Source organism: Lycorma delicatula, chromosome 9 (genome assembly GCF_047948215.1).
Source record: "Lycorma delicatula isolate Av1 chromosome 9, ASM4794821v1, whole genome shotgun sequence".
Lineage (NCBI taxonomy): Eukaryota > Metazoa > Arthropoda > Insecta > Hemiptera > Fulgoridae > Lycorma > Lycorma delicatula.
The window spans coordinates 16,324,085-16,349,614 of NC_134463.1; the positions used below are offsets into that span (position 1 = coordinate 16,324,085).

The following is a 25,530-nucleotide window of genomic DNA, read 5'->3' on the forward strand; positions in this document are numbered from 1 at the left end:
AATTGCGACAAGTGCACTTAATGAATCGGAACATATTAGCACTCTCTCTTCGCAATAGTGTTCAGTGTAGCGAAGAGCTTGCTGAATTGCAGTGAGTTCTGCCGTGTAGACACTGGCCACATCTGGCAGTTTCCAAAAGTGGGCTTCTTTATTTACATATATTGAGCATCCAACACCATGTTCGGTTTTAGAACCGTCAGTATAAATTCTAATATGTTCTTCGTAACTACTGACGGTTGCCAAAAATTCCTGCTGGATGATCACTGCTGGTTTCTTTTTTATTTCTCCTTGAGAGAGATCCAAACTTATATTTACCGCTGGCAAGAGCCATGGCGGTATTTCTCTAGTAGAAATTGCTAGTGTCTCTGGTATAGCAATTTCATATTTTCTTCTTAATTCGTGGTACCTTATTCCGGCTGGTCTGGAATAGGTAGCACGATGTTCATACACTGCAGCCATAGGATGATTCGTAAACAATTTATTATTTATATGAGCAGGGAAAGCCCATACATTTGCTGCATATCTTAACAAAAGGATCTCTCTTCTATAATGTAGTGGCATTATTCCGGCTTCAGACATCAGACTAACCGCCGGACTTGTGCGGTAAGCGCCTGTTGCATATCTTATTCCGCTGTTATTAACTACGTCTAACTTTCTTAAGTGCGACTTTCTAGCGGATGATTATACGATACATCCGTAGTCTAGTTTAGATTGAACCAGTGCTTTATACAATCTCAATAATGTCTCTTTGTCTGAGCCCCTGTTAAATGATATCTGATATCTGTTAAATGATATTGACAGATTGTTAATATCATTTTCTGTGGGTATTAACACATAAAAATTTATAATAGTCAACCGACTATTATAAATTTTGATGTGAATTTATAATAGTAGGTTGACTATTACAAATTCTTACGTGAATTTATAAAACTATATTCTAATACTGTAAGAATACAGTAAAAGCATAGTTTCTTACGGATATATTGTAGGTTTAAAACTATAGCTGTCCAATCATTCATTTTATTGTCCTGATGAATCTTTAATGTATAATAAAATTATAAAGGTTGAAGCAGAGGAAACGCATGTTTTTCACTATTGAGTAACTTTGGTTGTTTTAATTATTGAAAAAAAAGTTTTACATTAAATAATAATATTTTTATTAGTTTTGAAATCAATATACATTAATTAGGTTCGGAAAATAATATCAGTAAGAAAGATGACGTCCTTCTTGTCGGATGCAAATTCGGAGCCTCTCCTCAAAGCTCTGCACGGCTTTCTCCAACATTTCATTCGACACAGCTTCAATTTCTTGATGAATGGAAATTTTCAGGTCTTTAATTGTGTGTAGCTTGTTCACATACACTGTTGATTTCAGGTAGCTCTACAAAAAAAGTCACAATTGATAGATTGAGAGAGCGTGGGGGCCAAGAAACATCAACGAATTGTGAAATGAGATGTCCAGAGGAAAAATTTGTTGAACCACTTCAATCGATGCTCTTGCTGTGTGAGCTGTGGCACCATCCTGTTGGAACGACATTTTTCTCATGTTAACTCGATGCCTTTCCAGTTGTGGGTGCAGGAAGTTGTTTAACATGACAATGTAGCGCTCTGAGATGGAGGAACCCTGGGCGCCGAAGTAGTGTTGGACTCGCTAACAGGTTTCACAAGTAAAAAGGGTATATGTATTCTTGCGCACTACCAACTAAACCTTCACCCCTAGCGACCTGCCCCTCCTGGGAATAGCTGGTAAAGCATTACTTTAGAAGGGGAGCTAAGCGCCCACACACACATTCAAACAACAAAGCAAATAGCAAGGCACATACACATACAAAAACAGATCCACACATAACTAAGAAACCAACACAAAACAACAACAAACACACTTGAACCAAACATACTAACACGTATATATCACTCGCGCACCAACTCTAGCAACTCTCATACTTACCATACGCATACTTACATGTCATCAGCTTTAGCTCGGAAGTTGGAAAGGCCCCCGGGACTCCAGTTGGTGGAGTGACCGCGGCTTCATTGCATTCAGCCAACCCCCCACAAGATGACACTCCGCCCTCCAGACACTCGCCCGCGGCCCTGTCCCTCGCAACCCAGGACCTCTATTTAACCTGCGGCTTTCTTCGGCAGAACGTAATTTCTCCATAACTGCTTTAGCATACCGGGCAACAGCCAGCCCGTGATTCTCACTGGTTAACATAGTTTCCTGGAGGTCTTCAGGTTCAAACATTTCCTCTCTGTCAATAGCATCCACGATCTTCTCACTCTCTACCACAAATCTAGAACAGCGAAAAAGTACATGAAAAGGCGTCTCTTCAACCCCACAACTAGAGCAGCTATCTGAGTGGTCCACCCCAAACCTATAGAAATACGCCCCTAAATCCCCCATGGCCCGCCAGCAGCTGAGTAAGATTAAAATCCAGCGAGCCATGGGTTCTCTCAGACCATCTCCCATCATCGTGAATCAACCTGTAGGTCCATCGGCTCTTCTCACAGCAGTCCCATCTCTCCTGCCAATTCCTTAACACTTCTTCACTAATTGCCACACTCACTTTTCAACTGAGGTCATAGCCCCGTATTCGCGCATCCTCTTCCTTTGCATAATCACGAAATCAATCGGGAGCAATCCGGAAATGATCTCTACGGCCTCCAAGGAGACAGTCCTCTAGGCTGTTGCAACCCTGAGACAACAGTTCCTATGGAGAGCCTCCAATATGCCTCTGTATTTCCTATACTTAATAACATCCCCCCAAATTTCAGTACCATACAGTAATATGGCGTATACCACTCCGATAAGTAGTCTCCTCCTTTATTGCCCTGGGTTTCTTAAATTAGGCAAAATGCCCGCAACATAGCGCATAACTCTCTCCGCCTTTTCAGAGATTTCAAGAAAATGCCTACCAAATCTCAGTCTAGCGTCGATCCAAATGTCTAAATATTTTATCGCGGCGTTAGATTTAATTCTTCTACCCTCCAACTCAATCGTCACTGTTGGCCTGCGTTTAGGAGAGGAAATTACAATCATTTCGGTTTTCTCCGGCGCCGTCTGTAGTCCAGCTTCTACCATCCAAACTGCAACGTAGTAATAGGAGTGGCTGGTCTTCGACGCAGCCTCCCTCCGTGTATCCGCCTCGATAACAATAGATCATCTACATAGCCTATGATCGTCACCGTCGGAAGCAGTGGTACACTAAAAACTCCGTCGTAAGTTATATTCCAGAGGGTTGGTTCAAAGACCGACCCTTGGGATACTTCTCTGTTCACTACACGTTCGAGGACGCCACCATCAACATCATATATGATACACATGCCTGTAAGATACGAGCAGATGATCCGAACTATATTGGAACTCGAAACCTTTCTAGCGCGCGTCTGATCGCGACCTGGAAAACGCATTCCTCACATCCAGTGCAACCAGAACGCACATTCTTCCTTTGCATCTTCGGTGACCAGCAATGATTTGCTCCCCCAAACCCCGTACATCTGCAACAGGATCCAGTGCAGATCGACCTTTAATGAAACCGTACTGATTTCGGTGGAGTCCAACTGCCTCCTCCACCGCACAGGTTAACCGTTGCAGTGTCACTTTTTCAAAAATCTTGGCCAATGTATCTACTATAGATAAAGGCCGATAGGAGGACGGCAACGCAAAGTCCCTGTCTAGTTTTGGATTAAAGACCAGGCGCTGTCGTCTCCATCTCAAAGGGAATACTCCTCCCTCCTTCAAACAGGTGTTGTATACACTTTAAATCACCTCAGGATCAGCACCAACTGCAGCCTTAATAACCATATTCGGCAGGCGATCTGGGCCCAGTGCCATCTCCGAGGGCACTCGTTACATCGCCGAACTGAGCTCCCCTACTTCAAACAACGGCAGTGCCCCCACATCAGCCAGTGCCCTATCTCCGGTAAGATCTCCTCAATTATGCGCGCAACGTCTGTTGCATCTCGAGTCACTGGTGTTCTGGGTTTCCAACACTTTCTGGCACTTCAACACTTCATAGGTACATCAACTATATCCGTTCTGCAAGATACGAGTCCAATTCGCACCCTTCCTCTTCGGGCTATCGGAGCGGCCAAAGCAACAGGAATTCGGCAAGTCGGAACCTTTGTTTCTCCAAACCCTGACGTTATCGACATCTGTAATTCATCTGGTAGGGCCTGTTCAGCCAGTACACCGAGGCCCCCAATTATATCCCTCTTCTCTATATCATTTTCTAGTTTCCGAATACGGAGGGTCACCATTCAAGTCTTAGTTTGTATAGTTCCCTCCTTCATCGCTGCTGTCAGAACCTTTCTGAACTCCCCGGACTTACTCTTGTCCTCTTTCACTTTAATCTCCATCGACTCTCCAGTCTTGTGTATTGACAGTATTTCCGTCGACGCAGGCACCGTAACATCAGTCCTAACTGACTTCAACAACTCAGCATATGTAGCCTTAGACTTGAAAACCAGGATCTCATATGTTTGCTTTTTTCCTGCACGTCGCCCCTCCAGGCAACGGGACGTCTACCCACAGGCGCTACCAAATGATAAGTTCGTCCCGTCTTCCGACCTTGACATTCGATTATTCTACGTATGTATGTAGCCGTGCCCTAAATTTCCACTTGCATTGCTCCAAGATCTCCTCCATTATTACCATAGACCTTGGTGAAGATCAACCAAACATTGGGCCAGATCCGTTCCATCACCGTTGTCTACATACGTCAAATGGAAATTTTTCGAAACCGGAGCGCGACCCAGCTCCGCACCTATTATCGTCGCCTCCAACCTGGCAGACAGGACATTGCCCGCCTTTACCCTAGGACCAGACAGCAACCACGACACCTGAGGGTGTCGTGCAGCCAGGCTATCGATAAGTTTAAGCTCCAAGATCTCCTTGATGTCTACAACCGCCATTGTATTCAAGGCGCCTTCATTTCTATCTGGCACTCCAATCCTGGTGGTTTTATAGGCTTCCCTAGGCCAAGTTGTTTTAATGAAATCCGTCATTTGCTCGAGCGGGACTCCACTGTCTAGCCGGTCCCGAATGGAACATCCATTGAGAAAAACCGTCTGTGACGCAGCCTCTGATATCTTTTTAAACCCATGCGAAACAACAATGGCTTTAACCACCTTTCTCAGGTCTCTGACCGTGTTGCCCAATCCTGGCTCAATATCTTTAATGGTCCTCTTCACTTTTTTACCGATGTTTTTCTTGAGCTCTTTAGCAAGGCGTTCAAGTTTTCCTCACAGTTTCATCTAGGTGGGGGGAATCTCCTCCTCCTCAGTGGAAGAGTGCCTAGCTTTTATTCTCTTGGCTCCCCTCCTGCCACATGTAGTAGGCCTAGGTAGAAGCCATCTTAACACTCGCCACCGGCAGCATCCCGCTCAAGGACAACCACTAGAAAAGGGACTACCTCGGTAGTAGGGTCAGCCTGCATAGGATCGACCTCCATGTCCTCCCGGTTCACCGTTGTCGGCTCCAGAGCGGTCTCAACCGGCTTTTCCTCCATAATGGTAGTTCAGTTTGTTAAACGTAGCTTGTTAATTTAAGCTACCAACCAAAGCTGTATAAGAAACAAATAAACACTGATATGAAACAAATAAAATTAAAAATTAATTTTAGTATCAGAAGTTTATCCTCAACCTAGAATATAATAGTTCACGCTATCAAAACTAATAATAAATATTAATAATTATTAACAACAAGAATTTTATCAACAAGAGAATACAAATTCAGCAAAGTAAACAACTTACCAACTCACGTACGACGCCGCACTAACTTGTGTCACTAATGAACAGTCAATTATAGACCCTATTGCAAATGGCAATAAGGCCGATATCTAAAAATCTAATAAAAATTAGTCCAGCGTCCAAAACTCGAGAGAAATTAAAACACACTTCCAAAAATACTCAAATCAACAGTTTCCAGTCCCATTACCCGTAAAAATACCGAAAACACTTGCAAATAACAAAAAATCAGAGAGCGCAGAAAGACACAAACACTCACTTCAAAGATGTACTCATCTAACTCGTACAATCCCTGTCTTGGAGACACCACACCACACTGTTACTTTTGAGCTCAGAGATTTTTGGCGTAGTTAACGTGGGTTCTTCGATCCCCAGCACCAACAGTTCTGTACATTAACATAGCCATCCAGATGGAAATGGGCTTCGTTACTCATCATTATTAGGGCATTTGCATCTTCCGTAAGAATGGCGTTCATAACACCACAAAATTCTTTGCATTGCTCGAAATCCCTTTCAGTTAGCTGCTGGACGATCATTATTTTGTACGGGTGAAATTTGAGATTTGTGTAAAATGCAACGAAACGAACGACGTGCTATACCCAGCGCTAAAGCCTATCGTCCAGCGGGTCGTTTCGGACTAGCAAGAACTGCCTTTGTCTACGTTTTCTCTCTATGTTTTACTCTCACTCTGTCTACGTTTTCGAAGTTCGGACTAAATGGCCAGATGATTTTTTTCTTCATCACAGATACAATACTTCTAAACTCCTCAACTTATCGGAGTATGTTTCGATCTAGAACTGTTCCTCGACGTTCGACATTAAAATTTCGACGGAAAAGACTTTGAAACATGACCACAGAATCATTGTTTCTAAAAAACCGCTTGACAGGAAACACACAATGTTTCTATGCTCGTAGACAGAAACTGTGTAGTCTGAGCTGTCCGCCAGAGGTTGCGAAGGTCCCACTCGCCGTTGAGTACTAGCGGTTTAAAAAACATATATTTCCTCTGCTCCTCTCTTTCTATTATAGACACTGCCTTAAACATATTTAATCATTTTTGTATTCTTGCATAGTTTCTTAGATCCTCTACACATTTTTTTACATTCAAATTAACTAACAATGGTTAACATACATCCTTACAATACGTCCTAACATAGGGCATAGGTCCTGTCAATTTGTTTCTTCTTTTTTACAAAATTCTGTTTCGATTCTTCTACATTTCATTGTAAAACAATTGTAACTATAAAATAAACCAACCCAATTTTCAACATTCTTCCCATTTCAAATACCAGATTTTAAAAAAAACTTTATTTTTATGCTTTCTTATTTTAATAATTTTTAAGAGCACATCAAATTTACACTGCAGCATAAGTCCATCAATCATTGTAAATCCATAAATCATTGTTAATTTATTATTCTTCACTTCTTAACTGTAATACTTCATCATGATTTTTCTAGTCCTAGTTACTCCTACTGTGTATTATTGTTTTTTCTCTCTATTTTAGTTTTTTTGTTTCCAATATTGTAAAACTGGCTTCAGAAAAAAGGTTTTGCAATTTTATCATTGTATTCGTTTCTTTCAATATGTTTCTGATTTTACTATTTTTTTTTAGAATATTTACTGTCTGCATATCCACTTCAGTAAGAATGGATTTTTTACTATTTATTTGGAAAAAAGTGTGAAGGTAAGTGTGGATAAGTGACGCGCGTGCTCGCGCAGGCGTGGGCGTGTTTCACCGATCCATTTTTAATCTCTGAATATTTTTAATCAAATTTTATTCATTTTTAATATAGAAATAACAGTTGAGATGAAGAAAACGCCAGATACAGAAACATTAAAATATTACTGGACATCATTTTATGAACATTTTGATGACCATTCTAAACAAGTGTTTAGAAGAATATCAGATCTGTTTATAGATGCATCTAATGCCCATGGTAAGTACTAGAATTAATTATCTTTAATGGTTATAAATCAGAACTTCTTTATTAAAAAATCATTCAGATATGTATATGTATTAGAATTACAAGCTCTTCTTCAAAACATATATGAATGCATGGATTTTCAATGCTGATGAGTTTAACACTGTTTATGTTAATCATTAACGAAGATTAATCCATGCATTTGAAAAGTGCTTTTTAAATCAATTTGTCTCTTTGCGTTGAACTTGCTATTAACCTGAAATCCATGGGCGATTTTTGTTGATAGTTTCATATATACTTTTTTTTTTTTAATGCTCAATCCGAAGCTTTAAAATCAATTAACCATTCACATGACATTTTTCTTTCATTATTTGGCTGTAACATATGATTTAATTTTAATGTGGCTGTTACTGTTAATTTTGGTCTCAACAGATGGAAGTAATATTTTTATTACTACCATTTTAATGCATACCAGTGCTTTTATTGAAAATCTTAAAATGTTGCAGCAGGTTTGTGGGGTTTAATATATGAACTACACACAGTTTGTAAATGGTTTATTTTATCAAACTAGTGGACCCAGTAATGTCTTTGCTATTGCTAAATTTGAGTGTGAATTAAATAAATATGGAATTATATTTAACAAGTTATATTACAAAAATAATAAAATGTACAATATTAATTATATTTCAATTAAATAAATAAAAATCATTGCAATGCTGTGGAACATACATTGTTTTTGGTGATTTCTAAGCATAACAAACATCTCATGCCAGGCTAACAAATGTATGGAACTAATAATATATGTATGGAACTCCTGGGGCGAATAATAATAAATTGTGAAACTTTCAGAGAAATCGGTTAAGTAGTTTTTGAGTTATAAAGGCACACACAAATTCAAAGATTGTCTTTATTTATATAGATTAGGTAAGAACAGTAAACTTTAATAGGCATAATAATAAAATCTGTCATGAATGTCAAATTTCAATAATCATTTAGAAAAAATTGACCACAAAACAAACTGATTACTTGAATAAAAAAACTGAAAACTGAACATTTTTTTCATTATGGCAAAATTTGATCCATGGCTGCTAACCAAGAAACAAAAAAAAAATGTTGTTTACTGTCAGCTACTTATGAATCAGGGAAAATACAATAGAAAGCTTTTTAAAAATATCATAAACACAGGTGTACAGACTCTGAAACTGATATGGAAATCAATGGATAATTATCACAAATGTGGGCATTACTTCAGCTAAAATAAAAACAAAGTCATTCCAACATGGTCATTGTGATTATTTCACATTCACATCAGTATTTTATCCTACAAGAAACAGGCAGCAAAAAATAAGATGTTTAAAAGTTATGCAGTTTTTGAGAGGAGATGTAAGAAAGAAATAGCCATTGTTGAAATAGCATTGTAGAAATAGCTATTGTTGGGTGTCTCCATAGTTCAGTGTAACTCCTTAATGATCAGTGTCTAACAGAACATGCTACAGCTATGACACACTAATTGATATGAAAACCTAATCAGTAAAATATAGGGGATAAGATTAAAATTATTTCTACAAAAAACTGATATAAATAAAAAAAAATTTCCTTAAATACAGAGTGATTAAGGAGGAAAGGAAAATAATTTGGGAACTGATTCTGGAGACTGAAATAAGGAAAAAATTTGGAAATAAGGAAAAAATATCCAAAAAAACACTTTGTTATCAAGTTACGGCTAAAAAAATATTCTGCCCAGATTTAAGTACCTTCAGTGAAATTTTTAAGCAAAAATATAAGGGGTAAATTTTATGGTTTCTTATGTTGTTTGACATGAAAAATCAAATAAAATAGGTCCCAGAACTGTGTTTCTCTCATTTTCATGATATCCAACATAAAACTGCAAAATTTGGTGATGAAAAACAAGTTTTTTAGGTTTGAAGTACAACAACTTTATTAAATGACTAATAAATCCCGAAATTTTATTATCAAAAGTTGTAGAGAGACTTTACCGAGAAAACTGGTAATAAAGTTTATGAAAACCAAAAAAGAATCAACTTTTATTATCATAAACAAAACTTAACAGAAAAGTTATGAATTTGTAAAAACCTGATAACAAATTTGTAATACTTTCTTGGGCTGGCCTCTATGGCATGAGTGGTAGCATCTCGACCTTTTATCTGGAGATCCCAGGTCTGAATCCCAGTCAGGCATGGCATTTTAACATGCTGCAAATCATTCATCATCTTCTGAAGCAACATTCAATGTCTTCACAGCCTTCTTGGAAACATTTGTATCACTTGTAAATGCTTGTTTTATTCATAGAAGAATCACTAAACCAACATTCAGCATTTCTAATGGATTGCTGAACTTTATTCCATTCTTAAAGCAAAATTGTATGCAAATTCTTTGTTTCATCTTTTCCACATGTTAAAAATCACCAACCATACCAAAACACATGTAACCTTTGTCAGCCAAACAATAAACTAAGTATCTGATATGATTACCAATGTAAACATATGTTAGGGGCAAGTGTATCAAGACAATAAAAAAAAAAAGTGACAATTGGGATTTACACAGTCTGGGAAATTTAAAAAATCCACACATTTTTTTATCAAACCTTTAGTGAAAAAAAAATTGAAATTTCTTTTTCATTCAACATTCAAATTGTTCTAATTATAAATTATTTGATTCTATTTTAAAATTTAAATTTGCAAGTATAAGTTTTCCTGTTTTTCAATTTTTATTATTCTTTTTCTTTTATTATAGTTAATTTCTAAATTATTATTTTTTAGAGTCCTTTTCTATCAATTCCATGACACCGAACTTATCCCAAATATATCTATCACACCTTAAAATGAATTTTCTTCAACACAAATATATCTTAAATATTAAGAAGGTCCATCTCAAATACCCTGCCTATTTAGTGCTACTACTTAAAGTTAATTTATTCTGTTTCAGGGTATTCAGATCCAAAATACATTCATTTTAGTGATTACTATAAAAGCAATGTTGATATTGTAATAAAAATGTTTTATAGTAGAATTCAGCGATTATATTGGGAATTACATGCATATGTGCGTTATTGTTTGAGACTGGTACATGGACGAACACTGATTACTCAACAAGGCCATATTCCAGCTCATTTACTTGGTAAGATAAGTCTATCGGTGACCCTTTTGGATTTACCAAGAATTTTTTAATTTTTACTAATAGTTGTCTTTTATTATTACTTTTTTACTTTATAAAAATTCTTATAAAGTATTTTAAAATATTAACTGGAAATACAATTTCATCAAAACTGTAAGTAAATAATGTGTACCTTATATTTATTTACATAATAAAGAATTTTCCCAAATATTGTTGTGACTTAATTAATGAATAATGGTTAGGAATGATCTTTTATGATTGATCCCACATTTATTCAGTTAGTCTTTTTCTGCAATAAATCCCAAATTATCTGCAGTTATCCAAAGTATATAACCCATATAATAATGACTGAAATAATTTAATCTACTCATCCTTGTTAATTCATTTGAGAGAAGCCAAGCAATTTTTATAAAAGATATATAAATGCATGAAAATTTATTATTGCAGCATTAATGTAACTGTGCAATGACAGTCTATTGTTTACATTATTCCCTAATGGTTTCACAGAACCTGTGGTTTTATCAGAGGGTTTAAGATTAAAAGTAATTTTTATTTTCATTTAACAATTTATCAGTAATTTTAAAATGTTCAAGGAAACATAGAATTTTTTTTCATCTACTTAGAAGACAGAATAACCCCACTTATTATCATAGATTATTGATTATAATAACACTTATAAACACACTCAAATCTGACCTGACAGAACTCATACTTCTTCTCTAAGGTGATACCTCTCAAATGACTGCACCATTTGTTGGCCAAATAATTTTGAACTGTGTAGAATAGAACTCCTCCCATATACATTTTTTCCAACAAAATGTTACGACAAATGTCAACACCTTGAAAACATTAGATGATACAGTGGATCAAATTATTTCTATCAAAAGACTTTAGAGCTCTTCAATAATCAGATTTAGAGCAATGCTTCAGTAATCAGATTTGATTTCCTGAAGCATTTTAACATTATGGCGGTTGTTTAAACAGCACAATGCCTTTTAACTAGTTTTTGGTGTTTGCTTTGAATTTTTGGCTATAACATGTCGATAACTGTCTCAGTGTTATAAGTACTGTTTTTTGTGGAATTCACCTCTTGGTTCCAGAAACACAATAAGCATTCATTTTCCTGCTGATAAATAAATTTTATACATTTTTTGGCTAGGTGATTTCATTACATACTCAGCTATTTACTCTGGCATCTGACAGTTGACTCAAATTACATATCAGTGATGATTCTGCTCAAGGAGGTATCGACTTTGTTACCACAACGATTTAATTTGGTTTTCCTGACACCCAACAAATATATTTATTTATAAAACATTGTATATTATGAGAATTTTATGAGAATAAAATTGTCCTCAATAAACTTTTATTGAGGACAATTTTATTCGCAGAACTATGACTAATTTGCATGTAATCAGCAACCTCATCAATAATCACTTATCTGACTAACAAAACCGTCATGTACATATTTTATGTTGTTGTCACTTGTGTTCATAGATGAGTCCTTCTTCAAACACAATATTAGTTGAGCATTTTTGAATTTTTTATTTTATTCAAAAAGTTTTGGAACAAAATACTGTCATTGTGCTAAAAGTCTTAGATCAATTTCAACATCTTATACAGTTTCTGTCTGCACAATAAAAAAGTCAGTAAAGACTAATATTTTCTGGTTCAAATAAATAGTGGAGTAGTGGTGAACATCACAGTAGTTGTTACTCAATTGATCTACTAATGTCTAACCTTTGCAGTAGTAGTCGTGTAACATTCTCTAAAGTGAGCACAAGTACATGATACTACTGCCAACATAATTGTAAATGCAGTCCCTCATATTATTAACAACTTTTTGAAATAGAAGTAGTGAATCTCTATGAAATTATGTTGATTATCAATAAGACCAATTTGAATTTTTCAATATAATTTTCAGCAACACGTTTTATAACAGTCTCAATTGCTTTAGAAAAAACTAATGCTGTGGTATTAAAAAATGCTTGTTTTTTTTATTAAAAGCAAACTGTTTATTAAAATAGTGATATTTTCAAACCTGACATTAAAAAATCTTGTTTTTTTTAATATCACAACAGTTGTTGTTTTTTAATATCACTGTAGTTTTTTAAGCTACGGGTTATAATTATTTGTATCATCTAGTTTCCTTTCCTTAAAAATATAAATTGGCTTTGATAACAGTACATTGGGAAATGCAGCATCTAAAATTAACTTCTTAAAATCAGTGTTACGGGTTCTTCAGGAAGAATTATAACAAAAACAAAGAGGGACATACCAAAATAACTTAGTTTTTTACAACTCAAAAATTTTTTAATTAAAGCTATTGGTTTACATGATGTTATTCTCCATTGTAACAGCTTGCTAACACAATTACTTTAATGTTTATGTATAAGGTCAAGAGAAGAACATCTATATTAACAATGTTATGAATAGTGGTATAAACCACACTATTATATAAAACTGAAAGCAATGATATGAATTTTTTTTCCGTAACCATTGGCTCTAGCCGCAAATGAATAATAACGATCTTAAGGTCTCATCTCATAATAACAGTTTTTTTCAAGAAAAAGCTCATAACATCTTTATTTTTTTAATGTAATTTAGATAGAGGAAATTTAATATATACACAGTATACTAAAATATGCCTTATCTAGGCATCTACTTCTTTCTTTTCTGTTTAGCCTCTGTTAGATAAGGCTATTACTTCAAGGGATGAATGAGGATGATATGTATGAATGAAGTGTAAATTTGTTTAATCTCAGGTCGACCATTTCTGAGATGTGTGGTTAATTAAAATCCAACCACCAAAGAACACTGGTATCCGTGATCTAGTATTCAGATCCATATAAAAGTAACTGCCTTTATTAGGATTTGAAGCTTAGAACTCTTGACTTCAAAATCCGCTGATTTGAGATGATGAGTTCACCACTAGTCCAATTTACCAGGTTAGTCTACATAACTTACCCGATGGGTTGGTAGGCTCTACTTAACTTACAGTATTGATACTCTCTTACACTGTTCTAACTCCTACTGTAAAACAAGTCCATACCACGTAACATTCACTTTACGAAACATCTGCCTGATAGCATAGCTTATACTGAAGCCAACTATTGACTGATCACAGATACTATCGGTACTGTAGGATTTCAGTTTCGTTGTTTGTGTTATGCATCTGTGTGCAGTATTTTTCAATATTGTATATTTAAAAACATTATTTATCAATATTATGTTTGCTTTTATTATTTTTACATAATAGTAAAAGTACATTAAAAGTTCCTGGCTATTAAAACAGCTTAGCTTTTATTATGGTAAACTTTTTAATAGTTTTTAATGTATAGTGTAAATTAGCATTATTTTTTTTTATTTTTGTTACATATTATATGAAAGGTATCTTGCAGTCACTTATCTACTGTGAAAATTGAAAAAGTGTTCATTATAATTTAGAAAACATTACTTAAAAAGAATTACTTTAGAAAGAAATACTTAAAAAATCTCTTAAAATGACTTGCAGAATTTTTGATTTGTATAAAAAAGATTTTACTATTTTGAATTATATTTGGAATGGTTAACAGTGGATTAAAAGAAAAGAGTTTGTGTGAAAAGTTTTCTGAACACAGAAAAGACTGCTACTACAGGGCGAGTTTTTATAATTTATTCTAAATCTGAAATTTTTAGTTTTAGCATTGTTATATAATGTAAATGAACCAATGATTTTCAGCCATTAAAATATTAAACCGTTAATGATATTATACAAAACATTCTGAGTAGCTTATGATGCCCTAGACTTTCTACAAAATGATCAGGGGTGATTGCCTCAATGAGTCAGTTTGTAGATCCCAGCCAATTAAGTGATGTTTTGTTATACTGCTACTAAATTGTGAATTTTCACCTGAAAAATTTATGGAGCACTGTTCAAGGACTACCTGATTTTTAAAACTAATTAAGTCTCCTAAATGCCTATTTATTTTCTACGATGCAAGTGAATATGAAGTATTGAGACATATGCATGTCAAAGTTAAGACTTTAAAATATGATTCTAAAAACCATACAACTTTTAAGCAAAATGATTCATCTTTTTTTTAAAATATGCTAGGAAGTAATTGTGAAACATCTTTAATTAATCTACTTCTCTCAAACATTAGGTCTGAAAAGAAATTGCTTTAGTAATGGCATCATCTGGAGTAGCAGCTGCCTTATTGAAGAGGAAGTAACAGGTCATTCAATATTTAAATTGAAAATAAAATTCTCCAAATATATAGATATATTGTCTAACCTAACAAAAAATTCACTGATGGAAGATATTATTTCAAAACATTCACTAATAGTGTGGAATGAATGTACAAGAGTCCACAGAAAGTCCCTAGAAGCCCTAGATCTCTTGCTGATTTCCTCATTGAAAAGTAACATATTGAAAAGTAACATATTAATTAACACTTAAGACAAAATACACATCAAAATATCAAAACACTGTCTATTACCAGATAACTATTATATAAAAATTTTTGTTGCATTTAAGCCTCTTTGTAGTCTTTTTGATAAACTTATATATTTTCCCAGTTAAATATTTTTTTAAGCAATGCCATGTGTAATATAAATTTCAATTCAAAAAAAAAAATTTAAAAGAAAGTTCACGATATCAAATTCTAATACAACTTTAGAATCCAAAGTTTACCGCCTAGACTTTCCTTTCGGCCATCCTTTCTTGCACCGTTTTTCCATTCTTCGAACGGCCTCAACTTCTGATGAGAGTGTGTCTGAGACCTTGGACATGGCATCTTCTTCTCTTTCTGATGCCAGTGACGTTCGCCGGCTTACATCCGGTGATGTAAGCTTCATTGGTGCAGTTAGCATTGTTGCAATTGAATCTAGACACACAAGCGATGCATTTTTGGCGGCTGATGAACTGGATTCAATCTCTAAGGCTGTACTTGGGCTGGCTGATATAGATGCTCTCACTGCGGCTGCTCTCTGAGCTTTTGGAGGCTCTATGCATACAGATTTATTATCATCTGTGTCTGGTGCTTTCTCAATAATAACTTGCACCTCCATTTCGGTAGACCAAGACTTTTCCAGTACTTTTGGCGCAATTTCCTTAGCTTTCTGATTAGAAAAAGGAGTGATCTTTTCCGGATAGATCAAGATGTTTACTCATTACGTCAATTGGTGGCGTTATAATCGCAGGTTTTGCCGGTTTTTTAAGCTGCGCTGGTACGTGTTTTATGTCAATGACGTCAGCCTTCTCATGTTTACTTTGTTCTGTCCGATGAGTTGACTCAGTGTTTGAATCAATGATTCTTTCTATCATTGTCACAAGACTCGGTGCCATCGTATTAAGCAACTGCTCCACATTAATTTTAGATGTGGAAGGAGCAGCCGCTGCTTCTGCATATGTAGTTGATGGTCGAGGTGTTCGTGAGTTGATAATTTTCTTCGCTTCAGGGTAACTAACTTTTTGAAGCGTTTTAACTTCCTGAATAGCTGTTTCCAATGATATATATATATATATATATATATATATATAGGGCAGTTCCTTGAACGACAGTTGTGGTGCCCTTTACAGTTATTGCAAATTGGAGGGTCTTTACATGGATCACCCTCATGTGTTTTCACTCTACATATGCATATTTCCTGCGCTTCACATCTAGCTGCATTGTGTCCAAAATGTTGACACTTAAAACATCTCATCGGCTGCGGAATGAATGTCCGTACATCAAGCCGTTGGATGCCAGCTCGTACCTTTTCAGGAAGATTCGGCATATTAAATGTCAAAACATGCGAGGCCGAAGGAAGAATCTCACCATTTCTTCTCATAGTAGGTCTGCGACAATGTGTCACTCCTGACTAGACATTTCCTGTACTATTTCTTCTTCTGTAGAGTTTAGAAGATCACGGCAAACGACAACTCCTCTGGATGTGTTAAGGGTGCTATGCGGCTGTACAGAAACCGCAAATTCACCGATCTTCTTCAACGCCTGGACTTTCTGGCTTTGCATGTCATTGATAGTTTCGACATGCAATCCATTAAAAGTCTTCCGGATTTCCTTGATAGGACCACCAGCACAATTAGCAATCTCTCTAGCGATTAAGAATGGACTAATCTTTTGGAAGTTACCATTCTCTTTTGTAATGACCAAAAATCTTGGTTTGGGAACATTATTTCCAAACAAAGCTCTTCTTAAATCTCTACTGATTTTATCAGCATCTTTTCTAATCTTATCAGCCTCCTTATTTTTTTCTCTTTGCTTAGGGGGCATGTGGACAATGGAAGGGTCTCTGTTACACCTGCAATAACATTGACCTGGCCGCCACATCGCCAGCTCTAAATATGGTATGTGTCCACTTCCCAATCGTTTAATTGTTCGTATCCTGCAGGTGGCCGAAAAATCCAATCCGTCTGGTGACCTGAAGATGGAAACAGGTCCAAAAAGGAATATATCCGAGGAATTTACTCGGAGCCCTTAGCCAGCTATATGTATTTTACATAAGTACAGCTGTTGCCGCCCTGGACGTGGAACGTAGATGTTGTGTTCCGGACGTGGGGATTACCTACCTTAGGGCATTATTATTGTTATTGTAAAAGTTTTTTTTTTACAACCAGAGGTTAATAATTGTTAATAAGTTAATATATTTAAATTAAAAAAATAAAAAAAAAATAAAAAGAGATGAAATCTGATTCTAACCAAAGTGTCTTTCCCTTGTAAGATCCAAATATTTCATAAATTAAAATGTTATTTGGCTAGTAACTCGGGAACTAATAAAAATAACTACTACTTATGATATACTTTTGAAAAGCTCTCAATGAGAGCTTATTACAATTAAGAAAAGCCTAAAATCCAATTTTTTTTTTTGAATTTTGGGCTTTTTAAGACACTTTTGGTTCAGTCGATTGCAATCAAAAGGGTAGATGCACAACTAGATGTTACAACAGTCCTAAACCCAAAATCGTTTTTGAGTTATGAGAGATACATTGTATGTACAGACGTCATGCCAAAAATAGTCAAATTGGATTCAGGGATGGTGAAAATGGATATATCCATTGAAATCTGAAAATCAAAATTTTTGCAATGACAATACTTCCTTTACTTCATACAAGGAAGTAAAAATAGATCATTTTGAAGTATAGTAATTGCTAATTTTTTATTTTTCTGTTTAATGATTTTTAAAAGTTATTTGAGATATATATCTTACATGTAGATGTGAAATTAATTCTATGCATGTATTTTTATTTTTTTTGCTACAGGAGACTTATGGGGTAAAAGCTGGGAACATTTATATGAAAGTACTAAGCCTTATAAGAATGTTAAAGATTTTAACGTTACAGATATGCTGATTTCAAAGGTAAACAGAATTAAAAAATAAATATTTATTTTCTAATAAATAAAAATTTAATTTGCTTTTCAAAGAATCATCTGTTTTTAATTCATCCTATAAAAATATATGATTTATGTGCATTTAAAATTACATTTTATTAATGATTTTTAATAGCCTGTTTCTTAGACATTTTACCTGTACGTATGAGCCTGCTTTCAATTTATACTAGCACCTGCACTCCTGAAGCACAAGTCTATCGCCCTTCCCTATAATGATTTTTATATCATAGGCCGTTTGTCTCATTTGTATGGTTGGATTAATTTAACTGCCATAGAACTGGTGATATTTGATGTATTCATGTTCCCCCAAAAACTTTACAAAAGTAAAGTTTTTAAAAATTTTGTTTTCCAAAATATTGGGTAACAATTTGACATAAATAAAGATAAGACAAATAATAATCAGATTATTTCAATTGTTATATGTTATATCATCAGTTTATGATATGTTAAATTGCTTTCCTATTTTAGACAGTAATCTACATTTGATAAATCACTTACATACTTGTTGAGATAAACATTCTACAATTCTACTATGCCCATCTTTTTTGATTATAATATTTTACAGTCTACCAGTCTATTTGACTCTGTGGTATTAATCTCCGTACAGTAGCTTGCAAATTAAACCAAATGCAGATAAGGTTATTTAATAAAAAGTAATTTTATTTAGCGAAAAATCATACTTGTACAATTTGTGAATATTTAGTAATTAATAAGTCCTTTATTCTAAATCACTCAACATACACAATTTGACATCGATTCAAGACGTGTACTACTCATGTTTTTCTGATTTCTTCAACATGAAACCATACTGATGTTATTGCTTTAATGAGGTCAGTTTCTGTGGTACAATTCATTTTTTGGCTGTTACCCAAAGATTCTCAATTTTAAAGTTTGAATTCAATTCATGGAATCTACAGTGTTATTCTAACACCGCAACTGGAGCACTTCCATCATAAAAGCGATGTACAAAATCATATCGACATATTTTACTTCAGTGAAGAGATGTAGCATTTTTTAAAACAAAGAATTCATAACAGAAATCTACTTTTTTAAATTCAGATTTAATTGGGAAAATGTAGATACAGTTTAGAGTAAAACAAACGCAAAAACACTACATAACTTGATTTTCAAAAATAATTAAATACAATCAGAATTATGTCAAAAACTATGTTTCAAATAAATTTTGAAGCATGTAGTTAGTGTTGCCATCATAATTTTTGAAAGGTCTAAATTTGTTGTACTAAAACCAGCTGTTTTTAGTTTTTACAAATACATAATAATTTTCTGTTAAATTTTGTCCTGTTTAGTTTTTAATAATAAAATTGATGTCCTTTTGTTTTTCATAGACTTTATTACATTAATTTTTGTAGAATTAAATTCTCTACAATGTTTGATACTAAAATTTGTAGCATTTATTAGTTATTTAACATTGTTATTGTACTTAAATTATAAACTTAATTTTTCGTCACCAAATTTTTCTGTTTTATCCTGGATATCATGAAAACTATGAAAGATCTAGTTCTGGGACCTGTTTTATTTGATTTTTCAGGTCAAAATACATAACAAACCATCAAGTTTACCCCTTATGTATAACAGCTTAAAAATTTCAGTACGACCACATTTCACTGGGGGAACAAATCCAGGCAAAATTTTTCAATAGCCTTAACTCAATAACAAAGTGTTTGAAGATATATGTTTGTATGAAAGTTTTTCCATTTTTCAAGCTCTAGAATTAGTTACCAAATTATTTCCCTTTTCCCCTGAATCACTCTGTATTTCAAAAGATTATTTGTATCATGTAGTATCAAACTGAAATTCCATATTCATTTATTTATTTAGCGTATGACACTAAAACATAACACCAATTAGAGTCAAAATTATAAACAAAGATTTAACAAACTAATATATGCTATCTATTCTGGAGTCGCCACCAGAAAATCTTCAGGGTTCCCTTCATAAGCTGTCCTAGGGCAAACCTCCGTGATGTGTCTGATAGTTTGATTTTCACCACACTCACAAAGGGGTGTCAGTGTTTTACCCCATTTGTACAGGAAATAGGCGCATCTACCATGCTGAGTCCGTATTCTGTTTAGCATTGACCATGTCTTACATGGCAAGTAAAAACCCGGCAGCCTTTGAGTAATACATGGGATTTGGTTATTCTGCTTTGTGGTCCATTCTCAATGCCAGGTGTCAATTAGATCAAATCCGTCCTCTGCGGCAGCAATTGCTGTTTTGATAGGTGGCTTTCTAGATTGAAGGTGACCACGATTGGCATTCTCAAAGTCCTCATGTATTGGCAGCTTTCGATTGTTCATAATCTTCTTGTACTCTCTTACAAGAGCGTTCATACAGCGCCGGTTCAGGAGTGGTATGTGGTATGTGGTATGTGTATATGTCAATACAGGGAGCCATTCCACGGGAGTAGCCCTGATAACCCCAGCAATCATTCTCATGATGTTGTTTCTTGCTGTATGATGTTGTTTCTTGCTCTCAATTTCCCTGCAGTTTTCATTAGGTGCTCCTTAAATGAAAGCGTTCTATCAAGTGTCACACCTAGGTATTTCGGTCTCTTATTGTGAAAGAGCCATGCATCCTCAAATAGAATTTTAAGCTCTTTATTAGCAATCTCGTTACTCAGATGGAAGCATCACCTCTGTTTTACTAGCATTCGGTTGGAAGCACCATCTCCGGAAGTACCTCCCCAGTTTCTCCAGGTCACCTCCAGCTTCTCCTGGGCTCCTCTGACTCTTCAAATGATCTACATCTTATTGTTAGCACCCAGTCATCGGCATAGCCATGCTTTTTAGATCTTGTCTCTGGCATGTCCGCAACACGGAGGCTGAAAAGGAGAGGCGCAAGTACTGACCCTTGTTGCAGGCCATTCTTGAGTTTTCTCAATGAGCTTATATCAGATCCCATGATAACTTGGAACATTCTGTCGTTCAGCATGTTATTAAGGAGGCGAGCTGTTGGTTTGCATGGGATTACACGGAGGACCTTACAAATCATGCCTTCTCCCCAGACAGTGTCGTAAGCAGCTGATAAATCAAAGAACTCGGCAGAGGTTTTAAGGTTTCTTTGGAACCCCACTTCAATGTACACTGTAAGCAAGAAGTTGCACCTGGTTGGTGCAACTTCGTTTTGGCCTAACGGCTGCTTGTTCAATTGATGTAACATCATATATCCTCTGACAGATTCTGTTGAAGATAAGCTTTTCTAGTAATTTATATGTCACTGATAGCAATGCTATAGGCCTGTAGCTCTTAGGTAAGTTTGCTGGTTTACCCGGTTTCAAAATGGCTACTACCTTCGATTGCTTAAACACTCTAGGCATGCTACCGGTCTGCAATATGTCAGTGAAGAATCAGGCCAGCCAAAGTTTTGCGTATTTTCCACAGTTTAATAAAAATTCTGGATTGATACCATTGAACCCTGGTGCTTTCCCTGGAGCAACATCTTTGAGCGCCAACTCAACCTCTTCAGTGTAAAAGGGTGAGCGTACTCAGTCTCTCCTGCCTTCCTCCTCAAGTTCCTTAGTTCACGTTTTATCTCAATTGTGTGCGCCCTGTCTCGTGGTGCTCTGGTTGTTGCCACTATGTGGGATGCCACAGTGTTTGGGGGAGACACCTGCTTTCAGTCTCTGAATAGGAGATTCGCTTCCTAATTTTCTTAGCAGAGTCCATGCATGACGACTCGAGGTCTGAAAGTTCAGGCTTCCCACCGTCTCTGACCATTTCTGTTGTCTTGCAGCATCAAGGCTATGGAGAAGCTCGTCTGCCACCTCCTGATCGCCCGTCTCGAGGAAGCTTCGGAGAGAACTTTGCTATTTTGGGACCACCCTGGGATATATTCTCTGCGGAACCCTCTAGGGATGGACTTCTTAGCGGTACTTGTTACTGCTCCAATAAATCTGCTATAGTTTTTGCTGATTGGTGATATCCTTATTCATAAGTGGAAAATTAAAAGTTTTGTCTATAATAATTTTTTATTTTTAAGAAATAAAATATAAATACGATATTTGGTGTTTATTTGTAATTTATTAATTTTTATAACATTCTGCACATAGTTATAACAAAAGTTAGCAAAAAATTAATAGAATTTATTCAAAATATAATTAACAGGTAATATTTTCTGGAATTTGATTAGGTAATATCATTATAAATATGGTATCTACAGATTGATTTTAATTGCTTTGATTGATTTTGAAGCAATACCCCCCCTGGAGGTGGTCCTGGTGGTGGTCCTGGAGGTTAAAAAAAAGATATTTTGAATTCGTCTTTACAAAAACAAGAGCTCTGGAACTAAAAATTAAAGCCAAAATTATAGCAGGTAATAGAACAATTTTTACTTAGGTAAATGGATACAAAGAAAACCCAAGAGTTTGGCATAGAAGAAACTATAATAAGTAATTTCAAACAAAAGCGATTATAATGAATACGACATCTGCTCTGACTTGACAATGATGACTGACTTACTTAGAAAATTTTCTCATCTAATCTATTTGTACAAAGACTTGTAGGTAGACCAAGATTGAGATGATTAGACTAGTTCAGACTTATAAATTCTGCAAGTAGAAAATATAAACGAAAAAGATCTGGTTAGAAACAACTGAAGGGAAATGTTGTACAATTCATATGATCTTTTAGCCCTATCTGAACAAAGAAGATTGAAATATTAGTAGAAAGTATACAGAAAATGCAGCTTCACAGAAACAGATATAAATAATGCCGTTACTTTGCTCCCAATACTAATGTACAATAATGAAATTAATTTACAACTGATAATGTAGATTTTGTCAAATTTCACTGTAAAAAACTTTTTAAATTATCAAATAATAACGACCAGAAACCTCAATGTTAAAAAAATTAGTGTTTAAAAGAGATTCTTATTATTTTTATATTGAATAAGCTATAGAAGAAAGCTTGACATTCATATGATATTTTAGTATGTTTATCCTCTTTCTAGATCCAAATTCACTAAATCTGGTAGCCTTAACATATGTGCAACCAACCTCATCCTTTCTGAAAGATCAAGTTTCTTTAAATCCTTTTTACTGTATATTCTGTCAAACCACCTATTGTTCAATATTCTACTGTAACATCAGATTTCAAAAAATATTTATTTTTTGTTTTCTGTCTTCCTATTTTCCATATTTCATAGGATTAATTTATTCTTCACATTAATATTTTTAAGAATTTCTAATTATGGTCTATTGAATAAAAATCAGTAACTACTGTTAAGAGACTGCTTATCTGAATAAGTAATACTTTTATGTATAAGTTATCTCTTGATTATAATTGAGTAAAAGCAACCTTTTACTTGAAAGTTAACATTGGAAAATTTTTGCAGTGGATAAGTATTCTCTTATAAGTAATTACTTAATTTGTAAGTACTCTCTTAATATTAATTGAATATATTTGTGATTTCAGAAACATAAACAAACATGTTTAGTTATATCTGTAGCTATAATTATTTTAAGACAAAGGATTTTATTTAGTCATTTGATATTGTGAATAGAAGTATCAAACATGTCTTCGAGTAAGAAAGAATTGCCTGCAGATACTAGTTGTAGATGACTTTTATTTGCAAAGCTTTTAAAAGATCATGCTGTCGTTTTCAATAAATTTGTCATCCTGGAAATTGTATAGGCCAAAGAAAAGGCATGGATAGAAATAAAATATGGATGTGCCAGAAGTTCCAGGAAAAATTATACTACTGGAAAGTTAAAAAAAATTTCTAATAACATGAAGACAGATGTAAAATGGAAAACAGACCAAAATACTACAGGAAATAAAAAAAATTAAACTTCTTGAATGGGAAAAAGTGTTTCTGGAAATGTTAAATTATGAAGAAAGTCCAGTTTACCAGAAAATTGCAGGAGGCTGCAATACTGCCTTACATGAACCACAAACTTCATTAAAAAAAGGAGATTGGAATTTGTGTTTCAATCGTGAAAAGCAGAATGAAAGTGTACATTCTGAATTATAGCCTGCACAGATTACAGTAATTAAACAGCAAAAGAAAAAAGTTCTGTTTAGAAAATGAAAATTTGTCTGCACATCAGAGAAACTCCAACATTTTATTTTACTTGAGTGAATAAATGCTGCCAGGTTGCAAGCAAAAAAAGAACTTATCATTGATAGAATATCAGTTAGGGCCAAATCGACTCTACATAGTTGAGCTTGAATGTTTTAAATTACATTAGTGAAACTAACTTTGAGGTGAAATGAGATTGTTTGCTTTCAGAATTATGAGGATACATACAGTTGTAATAAAAATGACAAAAAAAAATTAATTGAATAAACTGTAGGTCTGTTTGGCTAAAAAAAAGATTTTTTATTTTGACAAGTAATTGTAAATCACTAATTGTAATGTTTTTCAAATAAATATCCTCTTTCCTGAAAAAATATTTTTTAGTAATAAAAAAATTAAAAATATATATGGAAAAAAGATTAAAAAACAAAAAAACATGATACTTAAGCATAGCTCAATTGATAAATTATTGGACTGAATCTGCTGATTGCACGAATGTTGATGTGTCCCCGGGTTTGATTTGGTTAATTCAGTCCTATACCTTACCAACTGAGCTATACCGAAGTGGCATTTATATTCATTACTGACTTTATGTTTATAAGTTTTCAATTCATTTTGTTAGTAATAAATAAAAATATAGATGTGACAATAAGTGAATTAAATCACAATTAGTTAAAAAATGAAACAAAATTAAAAATAATGAAACAATTGATAGCCTTAATTTTGTATCTAACGAGGAAACAGTGTTCAAAGTATTTCCTGGCGTTTTATCCTTTGTGCCGATATCATCTACTTCATTTCCATCAACACATTCGTTGTTAGTGTTTTCTACATTTTCTTCAGAATATTCAAAATTATCCAGTAAATATTTACTAATGTAAACACAACACAACACACAATTATTTTTGGAACATTTTCCAAAGATTCTTTCACATTGCTTTCCTAAAATTGGAAACCTTTGTTTCAGCTGGCTGAATATTCTTTCAACTATGACCTTCTCATAAGCACGCTTGACATTGAACAATTGCTGTTTTCTGTTGACAGGGCTTTTAAAAGGTGTTAATAACCAAGTGAAATTCACCTCCAAGCAAGCAGAAATTACCTTTTAAATTGTGACATAATCTGGTATACTGAACTCTTGAATTGAAATCCTGAAATCATGTACATTTCCGAACCTCTGAACATTTACATTAGTAATCATTTCAATTGAATCACAAGTGACTTGCACATTGAGGCTTGCAAATCCTTTTCTGTTAACTTAATTGTATCAAAATGCCGATGGTTCTTTAATCTTGACATGTGTGCATTTGAGTGC

At 34.5% G+C, this 25,530-nt stretch overlaps 1 protein-coding gene across 4 annotated transcripts in view; it reads left to right on the forward strand.

The window, feature by feature from the left end:
* The window catches only part of LOC142330479 (angiotensin-converting enzyme-like), a 102,419-nt gene that overhangs the window by 44,668 nt on the left and 32,221 nt on the right, over window positions 1–25,530 (forward strand). For 3 of the 4 annotated variants that reach the window (XM_075375746.1, XM_075375743.1, XM_075375745.1), the window contains exons 5-7: window positions 7,543–7,686; window positions 10,618–10,809; window positions 18,050–18,147. In XM_075375746.1, the coding sequence (XP_075231861.1) occupies window positions 7,543–7,686; window positions 10,618–10,809; window positions 18,050–18,147 (434 nt within the window). The remainder of the gene's footprint in view (window positions 1–7,542; window positions 7,687–10,617; window positions 10,810–18,049; window positions 18,148–25,530) is intronic. The other variant, XM_075375747.1, reaches the window with a different exon arrangement.